This window comes from Arabidopsis lyrata (genome assembly GCF_000004255.2).
Source record: "Arabidopsis lyrata subsp. lyrata unplaced genomic scaffold ARALYscaffold_6, whole genome shotgun sequence".
Classification (NCBI taxonomy): Eukaryota; Viridiplantae; Streptophyta; class Magnoliopsida; order Brassicales; family Brassicaceae; genus Arabidopsis; species Arabidopsis lyrata.
This window is the reverse complement of record NW_003302550.1, coordinates 23374861-23392163: the sequence shown is the minus strand read 5'-3', so window position 1 is coordinate 23392163 and position 17303 is coordinate 23374861. Positions and strand designations below refer to the sequence as shown.

The window sequence follows — 17303 nt, the reverse complement described above, 5'->3', positions numbered from 1 at the left end:
TGCTTCTACACTAAAAAGTCTGGAGTTCGAGTCCCAGGTATTGCGATTTATTAACAAATTTGCAGATTAATGGATGCAAGTGTGCAAGAGATCTCCAGCGATGTACAATTATAGCCGTTCGCCAGGATTCTACGCAGAGAAGGAAGTGTAGCGAGGTCGTGGATCATTGAAGGTATTCATCAAGATTACGAAGAAGGAAGTGTAGTCTGTCGTGAATCTAGTAAGGGTCGGAAGGAATTGTCAGTTGTAGAATCGTCTATGTAACAGTTCTTATAATTTGCAATTAATAATAAATCTAGACGACAAAAAAAAAAAAATTTGTGACTCCTTCGGATCCATATGAAATCCATGTATCACCAAAATGAGGAATAACTATATACGATTACGAAACATGGCGATAAAAAGGAATTGAAAAAAAAAAGAAGGAAAAGTTCCAATGTATTTATTAGTTTTGTAAGGCCCAAGTTTTGACCCAAAAACACTGTTACTTGATCTACCCGAAATCTCAAAGCAGTAAAAAAAAAAATCTCATAATTGATGGATTCCTAGAGAAAAAAAAAAAGCTTGACAAAGGAGAAGAATGTGCTTTTGAGTACTTTAGCTCATCACTTTTGACACAACACCAGCTCCAACTGTTCTACCTCCTTCCCTCAAGGCAAATCTTTGCCCTGTTGCACAAGAAAAAAGTGAATACGATCAGAAATCATCAAAAACTTGTTGAACCACCAAGAAAGAATGTCCCTAAGATTGTTTTACCTGTTTCGAGTGGGACAGGCATGATTAGCTCAAAAACTGCAGTTACATTGTCACCGGGCATGACCATCTTCACATTCTCGGGTAGTTCTACTTTTCCAGTGATATCTGCAGTCCTCAAGTAAAACTGAGGCCTGTAGTTGGAGAAAAAAGCAGTGTGACGTCCTCCTTCGTCCTTTGTGAGCACGTATATCTCTGCTTCAAACTTCTTGTACGTCTTGCACGAACCAGGCTTAGCAATCACCTAATAACCAACCGAAGTGAAAATTAAAAACTGATGTAAAGCTTGGTTTGCTGTGTTGGTCTTATTATTCAATTATCCAGTAGTCATAAGATTACCATTCCACGCTGAATGTCTTCTCTCTTTAGCCCCCGCAGAAGAAGTCCTACATTGTCACCAGCCTAGCATAATAGAAGCCAAGGTTTAATCAGTATCTTACAATACATGCCCAGAACTTATCTTTGCAATCTCTTGATATTGGCTTTACCTGTCCATTATCCAAAATCTTCTTGAACATCTCAACCCCAGTTACAGTCGATTTCAGTGGAAGCCCCTGAAAATCAAATCTCACAGTTATGCTAAAGAAAATGCTTAATTTTATAACCCCAAGTAATCACCAATTTAGAAACACAATATTTATGCACACTCACCTCACGTAAACCCAATATCTCAACTTCTTCACCCACTTTAATGGTTCCCTGTTCAATACGACCGGTTGCAACAGTTCCACGTCCCTTCAAGAAAAAAGAAAAGTATCAGACCTGATTTTTTTTAAAAAGTGAATCAGAAAACAACAAGGATGTAGACTAGTGTACTTGAATTGAGAAAACATCTTCAATTGGCATCAAGAAAGCCTTGTCAAGCACGCGAACAGGGTCAGGTATGTATTCATCAACAGCATCCATTAGCTTTAATATAGCTTGCCTTCCAATTTCATCATTGGTGCCCTGTAATGCGGACAGAGCAGATCCTCGGATGATGGGAATATCATCCCCAGGAAACTTGTAGAAGCTGAGGAGTTCTGTATAGTGACAAGAGTTGATGTCAGAAAGCTTGTACTTACTTCGTATGCTGAAAGAACGAAATTTTGTGAGATTAAAAAATCTACAAACCTCGTAGTTCCATCTCGACAAGCTCCAACAGCTCAGGATCATCCACCACATCAACTTTGTTCAAGAAGCACACAAGTGATGGAACACCAACCTGTGGAACATTGCATAATTCAAATTGTGGTAAACAACCTAACTCAACTGATTAGCTTCAAGTGTACATAGTTTAATAATGAAAACCTGGCGAGCAAGTAGTATATGTTCCTTTGTCTGCGGCATGGGTCCATCTGGTCCTGAAACCACAAGAATTCCACCATCCATTTGTGCCGCTCCAGTAATCATATTCTGAAAGTTAGCAACTAAAGCAGTGAGGCTAAACTGTTTATCACAGTATTTCTAAGGAAAGCCATAACTGATGCATGTTACTCCACTAAACAATTCACATATACTAGATTATGATGCATCCCTAGAGAATAACCGTTCTAGTCATAATTCAAAACCGATCACCAAATTGGAGTTAGAGTTTCGAGAAAATGTGTAACATGTCATGTTTAAAATGAAATACACCAGTATACGTTTAGTTCCTAGAATCTGATTATTGGCATCTTACTTTAACATAATCAGCGTGCCCAGGGCAATCCACATGAGCATAGTGACGCTTGGCAGTTTCATACTCCACATGAGCCTACAGAAACAAGTAACATCAAGTACAAATATAGGCTTGGAAACAAATTAGGAGACAGGAGATAACACAGACCGTGGCAATAGTAATTCCTCTCTTCTTCTCTTCAGGAGCTTTATCAATTTCATCAAAGGCAATAGCTTTAGCTTTGCCCTCCTCAGCAAGAACCTAAAACATTAGTAGGATCACAATATCAACTTAAAAAAACAGGTTCTTTGACAATAATTTTGGAAGTTTCATATAACCAGTATACAAAAAAAGAAGCACCTTTGTGATTGCAGCAGTTAAAGTGGTCTTTCCATGATCAACATGCCCAATAGTTCCAACATTTACATGAGGTTTACTGCCACAAGAGCAATTACATAGATTAACATAAGCAGAGAATCAACACCAATCACAATCAGAGTCACCCACCAACCAATTTTCCAACTTTCCGATCTGAAGAGCGAAAAAGAAGCAAGAAATGGAAAGAAAACTAACTTTCGAGTAAAAGTGGCCATGGATCTCCACAAGGAAGAGGTTCCCAAGGTAGAGGAAGAGAGATCATCTCCACCGATAGAATGAGAGATCGAGTAAGAGGAAGTAATAGAAGCACCGCAACGAGAGTAGATCTGGGAAGAGAATGGAACAAGACGCTTCGAGCTAGGGTTTCGAAGAACAACGGACGCCATTTTGACTTGTACAAGAGAAAGGTAAAACACAAGTGAGATTGGGGTTTTAGTCCGCCTGAGTAAGGGTTTCTCTTGAAATCTCGACCCTGTCTTTCTTTAAACCCGACCCGACGACCCGGAATTAGCCCATTTCAGTATTCTTACGATTATTGGGCCTTAGTTCAATAAACACCAACTATATTTATCCCTCGGAGGATTTTACTCAAAGCTTCGTTAGTGTTTTGTTTCTTCGAATTTTACGTGGTTTAAGATTTAGGCTTCGCAGTCCTTTTTATTTTATTTTTGTTTGTTAAAAAGGTTACTTTTCACAGAAATCACTTCAATGGATCATATATATCTAGTAATCCACAACGTGTATAGGGATGTTCTAGTAAACAAATTGTGGAAGAACGATATATATTAACGATGAAAATAGGACACGAACAATTTGTAGCTATTGTGTTGATTTGTCTTTCACCAACCCATAGCTAAATAGCTATTGAGTAGCAACATATTAGGTATTTAGGTAGCTATAACAGCTTGTAAATGCCGAGGAAAAATTAGCGACAATCGCGTTCTAAAACAATTATTTTTGTTGTAGAGCCGGTCCAACAAATATATGAGCCATAAGCAACAATCGTTTTTGGGCCTATAAAATTAATGGGCTAAGAAAGCACAAAATATTTTATATCCAAAAGTCTAGAACTCCCTATGAGATTTTACTTTTATTCTGTGAGTGTACAAGTTGTCTACAACTATAGATGAAAGAGCTCCGAATATGATTAACTTGCGTATTCTTAGTAGACATTTATGTCGCGAGAGAAGTTATATATCTTTGTCAAAACCAATCTCAAATGTCACAGATTTATATTAATGTGTTTACACAATTTCTTTGTAATTAATTGATGTCTCTCTTATGCTTTCGAAAGCAACGGTTCCCACTGATCCACGTCGTTACATGATAGTGGTTCCTATAATCACATGCGTTGCCGTGGACCGTCTACTTTATTTCTTAATATATAGATAGTCTATAACTCTATATATATATATATATATATATATATCAATCCTATTATTTCTTGATAATATAGAAATATTTGATTATATTGGTTTCTTTTTTCTTTATTCAGCCAAAACCCAAGATGCCATTAATTAACGATGATGAAGCCTTTTTACATGAAAGTTTTGAAGATCACGATTCTCCACCACTATTTCATCAACAAAGCATGAGAGCTTTTACGTCTCAAGACTAAAGTTTTAACCTGGAAAATAAATTCTAAAACCAGTGGTTTGATTTGATAAGAAAGAAATTTGAATTCACTAAATACCTCACATAATAATCTAATATTAAATTAATGAAGTTATGAGCATTACCCCGTGATAATTTCTGTGTGACATTAATTAATGAAATCATATGAAGTTTCAGTGCATTATTTTTTTTTTTGTCATCCGAAATTAAATATAACTTAAAATAGTCATTCCTGAGGAATGTTGTTTACATAAGTGATATGAAGCGGTTCTATACGAATTTTTCGTGCCAGATTATCCGCATTTACATTAGCACTACGAAAAATTAAAGAAATAAAAGGTTGAGAATTCTTCATTGTCGCTCTGAAATTCCTCCAAATACACTGAAAAAGCCGGCCATTCGGTTGAAGAAGACACCATCTTCACCAGGTCAGAACAGTCTGTAAAGAATGCTACCTCTTGATTATCTGCACCAATCATACACTTCATCGCCTAGAGAAGAGTTTCGACTTCTATATGTAATGTGGATAGACTTCTACGGAGGTTGGCAGCTCCCATGGTTGGCGGTTCTCCACTTGATGATGTACAAAACCATCTTGTGTCGGAGAACTTATCACTTTCTTTCCATGATCCATCTACAAAACAACGATATCCCGAAGTTTCGGTGCATTAGTCACAATGAATTTCATAGATATCATAATTAAATTTACAAAATATAAACAAAGTATATTTTAGCAATGTTAATATTGAACAACTGCCTTGACCAATTAACATATACTATGGCTGTAAATGGTAACATGTTTATGTGGAATTGTTGAGGAATTCTTGTGGAAGATAGAAATGTTACATCATTTGTGTATGTGGAATTCTTGTAGAATTTTTGACGTTCTGTCATAATAGTCCCACATTATTCTTTTATTTATTGAATTAATCAAACTTTCAACAGATGCATTTCATTTGTGAATTTTGATATGTATTTTTGAATAATGTATTTTGAAGTTTGGTTTTTGGAACTAATAATTTTTTTGTGGATTTTTAAAGAATTAATAGATTTAATATTTTTTTTGATATTATGATCTCATTAAGGATAATAGCGGATAGTCTTGGATGTTCGGTCTTTATTTCGGTTTTGATTCTTTAATTTTTGGTTTCGGGTATTTTGGTTCTCGAGCTTAGTATCCATTCGGTAATTTTAAAATTTCGGTTTATGTTCGGTTCGGTTTCGGGTATTTTGGAATCAAGAACGGATTAGAAACCAAAAACTTTTCAAATATTTTTGAGTTTTTTTAGTTATTATGGTTCGTGTCCATTTGATTCTGGTTCGGGTTTTATTATTTGGAATTTTATTTTATTAGTTTGTATAAAACTAACTAATATTTTGGATATATAATTATATTTCAATTTCATTTAAGTATCCAAAATATTTTGGTTCTGGTTCTTTCGGTAATGAAATTTAAGATCCATTCGGTTATTTTGTCGGTTTCAGTGAAACAATTTTCTAATTAATAATTTTAGAAGTTTATTTGATTAGTTATTAAAAAAATTCAGCCAGATTCAGCAGTTACCATTTGAAGTTTAAATTATTCAGCCAGATTTCATAGAAAAACACAAATATATTCAGCTAGATTCAGTAATTCAGCGAGATTTAGCCAGATTTTTCGGTTACCATTTAAACCCTATATATATTTAACAACCTCAATGATTTTAATTAGTTTACTATTCCGTGACTCAACCAAAATATTTAGAGCACTAAATAGTATATATTGATGTGACCAACAAAAAACACTAGGCAATCGGGTCATCGGAATAAACATTTTAGGATTTTTTTTGTTTAGTGTTATATATATATGAAAACGTAACCTTCGAAACCATGGAAACAAACTATGACCACTAAATTGTCAAGAAAAAAACGAGCCTATAAAATATAAATAGTAAGATGAGAATAGACGATTGATGTATCGTGATTTGAAAAATGTATGGGATTTTTTTCTTTTTCTAACTCTGTTTATGAACACACATAGTCCAGATGTTAGGACACATCACACATTATTCATTTAATTTCTGTAAAATAAAACTTAAAAGGAAATTGAAATATAATTTTATAAGACCCTATCTTTTGCAAAATTTATGATGTAATCTATGAAACTGATTTGTGACTAAAATGCACCGCATGCAGTATCATATGATTTCCTTAATCAGAACTCATATAGAAAGTTAAGATCATAGGACATATATACGACCGGACTAAAAACATTTTTATTACTTTAACAAAAGAAAACACTTTTATTAGAATCTATTATTCAAAATAATATGATTATATTGGTATTTATATGTTTTACGTATGCAACATAGAATACTACACAGTTGCTGGTTAATATTCCAAAAAAAATAAAGAGAACTTTTGGTTTCCGGACCACATGGGAATGTGTTACCAACTATCTCTTTACTTTGACATGTAAGATATGTAAGAATCTTCTTAAGGCTTTGAGGCTCAGAAGACAAGAGCATATTTTCCATTTATCGTACCTTTTGACGGCAAAGGTAAATAAGAATATATATATCTTTTTCAACTTTAGTTGGTTTTTCATATATCTCTAGTGTCTCATCATTTCCAATTATTTATGTTATAACTTAAGTTTCGAGACTAAAAGAGTAAAAGCTGAGTTTTGGAGGATTATCCAGTAATTAATATCATTAAACTATGTATATCCAGTATATGGTTAAAATGGATTCCGCAGGATCCGTAGAAACATATATTTATCATCGCATCTTAAGTCAACTATATGAATTTAACTATTATAGATCACTTGTTTAAATGATTAAACTCATAATATGCAAGACTTTCCAAATCATTTTGCGCCTAAGATATAGTACAAAAAGGTTCACATCGTAGATCACAATTTTTTTTTACCAACCAAAGATATTTCCATTGTTGCAGTACAAACGTTAGTGTGTCAATATTATAACAAATATCTATATTTTTATGCTGTAAAAGAACTTTATATATAGTTTATTATAATATTTATATTATTATAAAGTCATTGTTTTTATTCCTCATTCTCGAGATAAATTATTCTTTGCCATTTACAAAAAGAGAAAAACTATTCTTCTCTACTATCTTTCTTCTTGTAGAGCCGGTGGCTTATATTCCATGAATAACATATAAATTTACGCCAATCGAAACTTAATGATTCATAAGTTAATTATTGTGCATAATAAAGGTTCATAATAATAAACAAATATAAGCTAGCTTTTACTTGGTTGGACCATTTTCTCACATGGAAGGAGGGTATCTCTATCTATACACGAATAATGTGATATCCACATATTCGACATGTTTACATTATTTCTATAAAGAAATAATATATTAATGGGGAAGAAAGCTTCTTAAAAGACTTACTCCATTTAGATAGCTAAAACCCGATCAAAGTTAGAAGAATATAAAAACATCATTACAGTCTAACACATGTAAACAATATTCTCTTAGAAAAGGAACTTTATTTCCTAATGAAAGTGAATTTTAATATCTAGTATAATTAATAAAAGAAATGTTAATTAGATTCGTACATTTAATTAATTGGTGTACACACTAATATTTAATTATTTATTACTGGATTTAAAATAACTACTTTGTTTTGCAACGTTTGTTTAATTTATTTTTTGTTTGTCAACTAATATAAATTTGAATAGACAAGACTCAAGAGACTAGTTTATGTGGGGAAAACCGAGTTTACAAATAAAAATAAAGCATTGTGAATTCTAACAGAAGGATTTGCATGCCTAAGAATTCAAAGATGTATAACAAAGAAAAATGGACAAACCATTAAAAAAAAATCGTAAGAAGGAAATTTTGTTAAAAGAATAATAATAAAAACGCTGGTTGGAGCTGTCATTCTTTTTTTTATCTGTAAAATTACTGAAAATGACAAGATACTATATATCTTTAACTTATAAATGCCATTGTAATACAATTTTATATTCATTTGAGTGTTGCTCTCGTTGTCGCAACAAATGAACCTTTTGCCCTTGAGCTTACACCAATTGAGTGTTAGCGAATAGCGAGTAACGGTATAAAAAAAGGGTAAAAACCCTATTTCTACTTTTCTCTTCGACTTGTGCGGTAAGTGTAATGCATTATGCATACAAATACTTTAAATACTTATCCCTCTTGTTTCGTTCTCTTTCATCCATTTTTTTTTTCCTTTTGGATCCACATGTATACTCCATTCACAAATAATTCTAAAACTCTCTCATTTTGTATTATTTTGATTATAAATGGTTTTGGGTGAGAGTTGATCAGTAGCAAGAAATATTAAAATAGAAAGCATGTTGAGAGAATGGAGTAGCAAGAAAGAAAAAAAAAAAGTAAGTTTTTTGCGACGACAAATAAAAAATGATGGAAGAGTAAAAATTCAATTTTGAGAGGTAACAATGTAGTCAATAATATGCTAGTTTAGACAAAAACTCCAAAAAGAATGTCACAAAAACACAATGTCTTGCTTAGAAAGCGTCTTACATAATAAACTCCGATACATCGGAAGTTTATCATCGGAAAAGAGAGAGAATGAAGAAGCTGTAACAAACTTTTTATTCAACCTTAAAACTCTGTTTACAACAACTTAACCACTCTAATAACAACGTCATTAAGCTTATATACATAAGATTAAACCAAGATCAATAACCGAAAATAACCAACTGTAAACCGGTCCATATATCTCCAATATACCCCCCTCAAGTCTCTACTTTCGAACTGTCTGGTTTGGAAGGTAGAGACTTGACAAAGACATTTGCTGTAGAAGATGATGGAATGGACCTGGATGAAGAGCCTTAGTGAGAATATCAGCGTGTTGATTCTCTGTTGGAACATGTAAGGCCTTGAGATTTCCAGCTTTAATCTGATCACGAACCGTGTGACAATCGATTTCTATGTGTTTGGTACGTTCATGGAAGACAAGATTCATAGAAATATGAAGAGCTGACTTATTATCACAGAATAGCTTTGCAGGACATGTCACCTTGATGTGCAAATCTTTGAGTAATTGCTGAAGCCAAATGATTTCACAAGTAGCTTGAGCCATACTCCGATATTCAGACTCTGTACTACTCCGGCTAGCCACTGCTTGCTTCTTAGACTTCCAAGAAATGAGTGAAGTTCCAAGATAAATGCAGAATCCTGTAATGGATCTCCTTGTGTCTTTACAAGCAGCCCAGTCAGCATCAGAAAAGCCATTTAGACAAAGTTCAGAATCTACAGAGTACATCAGACCTTGGCCAAGATTAGCTTTGATATAGCGAAGAACCTTATGAGCCGCCTGAAGATGAATATCAGTAGGAGCTGAGATGAATTGGCTGAGTTGATGGACCGCAAATGTTATATCTGGTCTGGTGATAGTCAGATATAGCAAGCGGCCTATAAGTTCCCTATAAGAAGTAGGATTAGTCAGAACAGTACCTATATCTTTAACCAAATGAAGTGTTGGATCCATAGGTACTGAACTAGGCTTGCAACCAAGTAAACCAGCATCTTCCAATAAGTTTTGAGCATACTTCCTCTGGCAGACAGAAATCCCTTTTGAAGATCTTGAAATCTCTAGACCAAGAAAGAATCGTGCAGGACCAAGGTCTTTTATTTTAAACTCAGACCTCAACAATGTCTTTAAAGCTTCTACTGCAACATCATCATTACTTGCAATCATTATATCATCAACATAGACCAATGCAGCAACAAAAGAACCCGACGTCATCTTGATGAACAAAGTGTTGTCTGCAGGTGACTGAATAAAATTTGCTCCCAATAATACTGAAGAAAGTCTCTTGTACCATTGACGTGATGCTTGTTTCAAGCCATAGAGAGACTTTAGTAATCTGCAAACCGGATTAGGAGGCAAAACTGTATCCGTAGATGGTGTGTAACCTTGAGGAAGACTCATGAAAATTTCCTCATCAAGTTCACCATGTAAAAAGGCATTAGACACATCCATTTGTGTCAAACTCCAGCCCTTTGCAGCAGCAAGACCAAGCATTAACTTGACACTAGTTAGCTTAGCAACAGGAGAAAATGTATCCAAGTAATCTATACCTTCCTGTTGAGTGAACCCTTGAACCACTAATCTTGCCTTGTATCGCTCCACTGTTCCATCTGGGTTATACTTAATAGTAAACACCCATTTGCAACCTACAACATTTTTACCCTTAGGTAATGTCTCCACAGTCCAAGTCTTGTTAAGCTCAAGAGCATGAAGCTCTTCATTAGCCGCCTTAGTCCATTTTTCAGATTTCATGGCGTGAGAAAAAGTCTTTGGCTCTGTTTCTGTATTATAGGCCATGATATAGGATTGAAAAAGTGGAGTATATTTATCATAAGAAATGACAGAGGAAAGAGGATATGGTGTAGTCTTTTTAGGTGATGATATAGTGTTTGTAAGAACTGGTATAGGAGTTATAGGAGGTTGTATAGTAGTAATAGGAGAGATATTTTCTGTAGGTGGTAAAGTAGAAGTAAAAGGGACTAGTGAACAATGATAGTCAGAAAGATATCTAGGAGCTCTAGTAATTCGTTTAGACTTAGTAATGGGAACAGTACTAGAGTCTGTTTCAGGTGTCTCTGTGTTATTGAGTATGGTAGTACTAGGGTCTGATGCAGATGATGATGATGCAGATGCATTTGAAGGAATAAGAGAATCTTCATCAAGCAGAGGCAAACTATCAACAAAATGCAAAGGTGCAGGTAAAGGTAAGATGGTGTTTGGAAATATATCAACAGCTTTAGACAACAATTCACTAGTTTTAAAAGGAAAGCTAGTTTCTGTGAAAACAACATTCCGAGAAACAGAAATAACATGTGAATCCAAGTCTAGAACCTTATATCCTTTATATCCAGAAGGATATCCCAAGAAAACACAAGGTCTAGCACGAGGAGAAAATTTATTCCTTTCATGAGTATTTGTAGAAACATAACAGAGACAACCAAAATTCTTTAACAGAGAGTAATCAGGTTTCTTCTTAAGTAACAATTCATATGGTGAGATATTACGCAGTAATGGTGAAGGTAAACGATTTATCAAGAAAGCTGCAGTAATAACACAATCACTCCAGTATTGTATAGGAATATTAGATTGGAAAAGTAAAGCTCTAGCTACATTAAGCAAATGTTGATGCTTTCTCTCAACAACAGAGTTCTGTTGAGGAGTATAAGCACAAGAAAAATAGTGAATCATGCCTTGTTCTTTAATCAATTCAGTGAAAGCAAGTTCAGGAGCATTGCCAGAACGAATTGATTTTATTTTGGTATTGAATTGTGTAGAAACAAGTTTAATGAAAGCAGGAAAAACTGTAGAAACATCCTTTTTATTTCTTAGCATGTAAACCCAAGTTGTTCTTGTACAATCATCAACTAAGGTAAGAAAATATCTAAAACCTTCTATAGATTCAGTACTAAAAGGACCCCATATATCTAGATGAACAAGATCAAATGGTTCAACAGCAAGATTATTATGAGACACATAAGCTAATCTTTTCTGCTTAGCTAAAGGACATATAGAACATGGTGAAACATCACAGTCAAATGACTTTAAAGAAGGAATATGACTAACAAGTTTCTTCAGAACAAGAGATGATGGATGGCCTAGACGCTGATGCCAAAGACTTCCATCATCAATAACAGATCCAGAGAAAGAACATGCTGCAGGTGTTGATGTAGAGAGGGATGTGTTCTCAGTCTCAAGAATGTAAAGATTATGATAAAGTTTACCCCTCCCAATCATCAAGCCCTGAGAAAGTTCCTGGATTAAACAACAAGAAACATAGAAATGAGCAGAACAAGATAAAGATTTGACTAAAGAACTAACACTAATAAGATTGAACTTAAAATCCGGAACATGTAGAACATTATGTAATATCAATTGTTTAGTAATATGCACAGTGCCTGTATGAGTAATGGAGACCCTAGTACCATTAGGTAAAGTAACAGTGACTCCAGAAACAGACTTTAGTTCTCTAAACATTGCTAAATCTGAGCAAACATGGCTAGAAGCTCCACTATCTATAATCCAAGCATCATGTGGTAAGAATTTTTCTAAAGAGGATAGTATATGATTTTGAAAAGTGAGATTATTATTCTCATACTTAAGGCTGGTAGAAGGAAAAGGGATTATAGTACCAGAAGTAGAAGTATGAGCCATTAAACCATGTTCAGAGATTGTAGCATTTGGACTAGGGTTACTTGAAGAAGCTGCAGGCTCTTGAACTTGAACTTGAGCTTGAAACTGTGAGATCATTTGTTCTATTTGCTGAGGAGAAAAATCTTGAAGATTTGAATGATTTCCACCTTGTGTAACATATGGCAACTGATATACATTGGTTCCAGGGGTACCATACGGATTCATCATCATAGTATTGTAGGGATAGCCATCAGACGGATAAGCACCATTCTCTGTATAGACATGAGCCACTGCATTAGCTTTCTGCATTGAGTTTGCATATGGCATCATTTGAGATGGAAATTGCATCCGAGGCTGATTTTGTATCATTGGTCCCCTTGGCTGTACCATTAACTGAGGATTAGTCTTATAAGGATAACCCTGACCAGCTATCTTCATTCCAGGTGGATAACCATGTACTTTGTAACATTTCTGAATAGTATGTCCCACTTTCCCACAGTGAGAACACACTGGTTTCTGAGATGGTCTAACAGTGTTGTAAGCTGCAACATAAGCATTATCAACATCATTCATCATGGGTGCAACACTCTGAAAAGCCACATTATCAACACAAGTAGTTGGTTTCACAGTCTTTTGGCGTTCATCTTGAGTAACAATGTTAAAAGCCTCCTCAATTGTGGGAATAGGTTTAAGCATCAAGATGTGACGTCTAGTCTGATCAAAACTTTCATTCAGTCCCATAAGGAACTTTGTAACTCGGCTTCTCTGTTGCAAACTTTCCCATTTAGCAGCTGCATCACATTCACAATGACCACAAGTACAGACTGGAAGTTCTACATAATTCCTATGTTCTTCCCAAAGAGTAAGTAGAGTAGTATAATATGTGGAGACATCCATAGATCCCTGCTCTATCTTACTAAGTTTCTGCTCTATATCAAAAATGCGTGGAGCATCATCTTGCTTAAAACGCATCAACAAATTGTTCCATATACCTTGAGCCGTAGAAATGAATAGTAGACTCTGACCAATTTTCTTGTCAACAGAATTCATCAACCAAGTACTAACAATGTCATTGCATCTAGACCAAGCACCAAAATCACGATGATCTTCAGGTGGTTTCGAAATCTTACCATTAATGAACCCCAATTTGTTTCTGATATTCAAAGCCATTAAGATCGAGCGACGCCAAGAATGAAAATCAGAAGCAGTCGTTAAACGATCCGAAACAAGAATAAGTCCAGCATGATCCGTACTATGTAGATAATATGGATTCTCGTATTGATTAACTGGATAAGAAGACTGTTCACCGGCGTTAATCGGAGGACGAACCACCGGAATCGTAGATGGAGGTACATAAGTTCCCATTCTCAGTTTAAGAACAAGGAATTACAAAGAAAGTGAGACGAATTTGGATAAAGAAGCAAAGATTCGTCAACACTAGAGGTCAAGCGAAAGAAATCAAAGAAACAGAACGGAGAAATAGATTCCGGTGAACTGAGAAAAACAAAAGAAAATCGCAGAAAGCGATGATGAAGAAATCAAAAGATTCAAAAGAAATCAAACCGAGAAAATCTCTCTTCCGATGAAGAAGATGAATGCGGAAACTTCAGATTTAAGCTCTGATACCATAATAAACTCCGATACATCGGAAGTTTATCATCGGAAAAGAGAGAGAATGAAGAAGCTGTAACAAACTTTTTATTCAACCTTAAAACTCTGTTTACAACAACTTAACCACTCTAATAACAACGTCATTAAGCTTATATACATAAGATTAAACCAAGATCAATAACCGGAAATAACCAACTGTAAACCGGTCCATATATCTCCAATATTACACACAAAATATACCCCAAATTTTGATAGTAATATGATTAGTTCTGTAGCTACATGCAAACTTATTTAGTGATTTTTATGTGATACTTTACTGTCTTAAAGTATATATGTATCTAGATATAGAAGATCCGATTAACAATATGCGAGTGAGCATTTCTTCATGAATCATGATTAGAAACTTTCTTATGAAAAACAATGAGCAACACTTTTATGGGTCACTAAGGGTTCGTGAGTTAACCCCATGCCTCCTTTGTGTGTGTGCCATAGGTAGTGGAAAAGGGAATCTACTGATGTTAGAGGGTGGAGCAGTTCCTTCGACCCACAAATCTGGACGATGTAGGCCCAAATTTCACCTCACCCCACCATTTTTGTAGACTTTTCATTCCGGTCCCATAATTTTACATTTCGTTGGTCTAACCCGTCATTCATTGATTCTTCACCTTTTTGACAAGGCTACTTAACCCTTTTGCTCTTTATCGATTTGTGATAAAATATTAGTCACACCTTAAAATTCAATGTTTTTCTAGTCAACACCATCTAATTCAACCTTTTTTTCAACGCTAATTAAATCGAAATTTACATACTTTTAGATTTAGGACTAGCTAGCTAGATTATCCCAGTTTTATCGAAACTTTTTTCAACAAAAAAAATTCATGCAAAACAAGCAACCACAGATAAAACACTTGGATCAAAACCCAACTAATCACGGATGAGTATCTTCTCTCTTTTTATATTTTGTAATTGTCATATTTAATGTTTTAATTAATCACGATGAAGGGAGCTTTTTAACTATTAGTGAATTGACTTGTAAACAAAAGGAGGTAGTCAAATGAGAACAACGACAATAGTATAAGGTCTTAGACTAATTAATATCTTCGAGATACAAAATCAATTTGATTATTATTATTTTATACGTCATCTCTTAGATCATCTACCACGGGCCTCATGGACATGGACATTGACATCATGACTCATGAGTTTGGTTTGTGTAAAGTTTAAAAAAAAATATAAACACAACACAAATCGATCAATTCATTACATTTCTATGTATAAAATTTAGAATCAATTACCGATTTTACCATTTTTTATAGTGGCATTTATAAATTTTGCTATTTTTTGAATAGTTTGTGGATTTTGCCATTTTTTAGATTTTAAAAAACTGACTTAACATGCGTTTCACTCGTTATATTTGAGTTTAGTCTGTTTCATTTGTTCTTACAGTTTAGTATTTGGTATAAAGTACGTATTCTTACAAAAAAATCATAAATACATATATTTTTTTTTTTTTTGTCATCCGAAATTAATTAAAGCTCAAAAGAGCCATTCCTGAGGAATGTTATTTACATAAGTGATATGAAGCGGTTCTGTACGAACTTTTCGTGCCAGATTATCCGCCTTAACATTAGCCCTACGAGAAATTAAAGATAAAGAAAAAGATGAAAACTCCTCCTTGTTGCTCTGAAATTCCTCCAAATACACTAAAAACGCCGGCCATTCGGTTGGAGAAGACACCATCTTCACCAGGTCTGAACAGTCTGTAAGTATATATATATTTTTAAGTATTGGAAAATGACAAAAACCGTAAATTATTCAAAAAATAGCATTTTCGTAAGATTTTTTTTTTAAATGACATTTTACTATTTTAGACAAGAATCCCTAAAATTTATTAAAACATGTAGTAAACAGAATAAAAAATATTAGCTGCTTATAATGACGAACATATAGATAGATTTATATATATAATAATAATAATAATTTACTAGATATATATATACTATATAGTAACAAAAGAAATATAGAATGAGAACAAAATGGAAATAATTTGGTGTAAATATATATAAGTTGATTTTGTTTATGGAAAATGTTTATATAGAAAGAAATAAAGGGAAAATTAAACAAAACTCTGATGTAACTACATCTGCTTCCACATAAAATTCTGATAGGTTAGACTTCTATTTAATAGCAATTTGAAAAAGTATATTATTCATAAATGTTGCATTAAAGTTTTTGATTTGTGGTAAACATCAGTCTTTATACATTAGTATTAATTATTAATATTCGTTGAAAAGTTTTAATTAAGTATCAACTAATTTATACGCGTTTATTGTTTAAAAAGTTTAGTTCCATGATAGTTCAAATCATTTCCACTACAAATTTAATCAAAGTTAACCACAACAAATGACAAGGATTAGGCTGGATTTATCTTACTTGGAATTATTTGATAATACATAAAGAAAACGATAGTAGTACTTTTGTAATTCAGAATAGATACATAATTGGAAGTCATTTTATGTAATACGGCAAGATAACTCTTTTGTTCCGCGCCGTCCTTTTGTTGTCCCAAGGAACTATTGTGCGTAACATCAACCCCAAAAATGTAGACCATGTCATAACTTTTTGAAAGAACTTAAAAAACTGACCTGTTTTTAACAAAGGAGCTTTCTTTAACCTTCGCTTAATTGCACCGCTAATGCTTCCAACAAATGTAAAACATATTCCATCAGATTCTGTCTTTTCCTTATAAAAGTTTTAGAGATTTCTTTCTATTCCAATTTTTTTGTGTGTTTTACATCTAAAATATAACAAACAAACCTTTTTTTTTTTTGGCCAAATGTAAGAAAAACAAATCTTTTCAAATTTTCTACAGTTTACTATTATTTCACTAATCGTAAAATATCGATTATTGTCTCATTTTATAGTATTCTTTATCTTTTATCTTTTTTTTTACAGCTTTATAATATTTTTTAATCATGTGTACCATATTTTGACAAAATAAACCATCTTATATAAATAACACAAAAAGTCAAGAACAACATAACTAGTGTGCGGTAACTTTTTACATTTTTTAAAAAATTGTACTTATTTGAGAAAACTTAAGTTTCAACTCTGTCTACTAAAATTTTGAAAATCACATAAAAATCAGGA

The 17303-nt window shown here is 33.6% G+C and overlaps 1 protein-coding gene across 1 annotated transcript; it reads right to left on the bottom strand.

Annotated features, from left to right (window-relative positions):
* Window positions 1-414: 414 nt before the first annotated feature.
* LOC9310954 (elongation factor Tu, mitochondrial) lies at window positions 415-3205 on the bottom strand. The gene is made up of 12 exons (XM_021020742.1): window positions 2966-3205; window positions 2753-2828; window positions 2561-2653; window positions 2414-2488; window positions 2044-2148; window positions 1867-1957; window positions 1570-1775; window positions 1405-1488; window positions 1242-1307; window positions 1093-1155; window positions 757-997; window positions 415-668 (listed from the first exon to the last, which is right to left on the bottom strand). The coding sequence occupies exons 1-12, from the start codon at window positions 3154-3156 to the stop codon at window positions 598-600; spliced, it is 1362 nt and encodes a 453-aa protein (XP_020876401.1). The 5' UTR covers window positions 3157-3205; the 3' UTR covers window positions 415-597.
* Between the last annotated feature and the right edge of the window lie 14098 nt (window positions 3206-17303).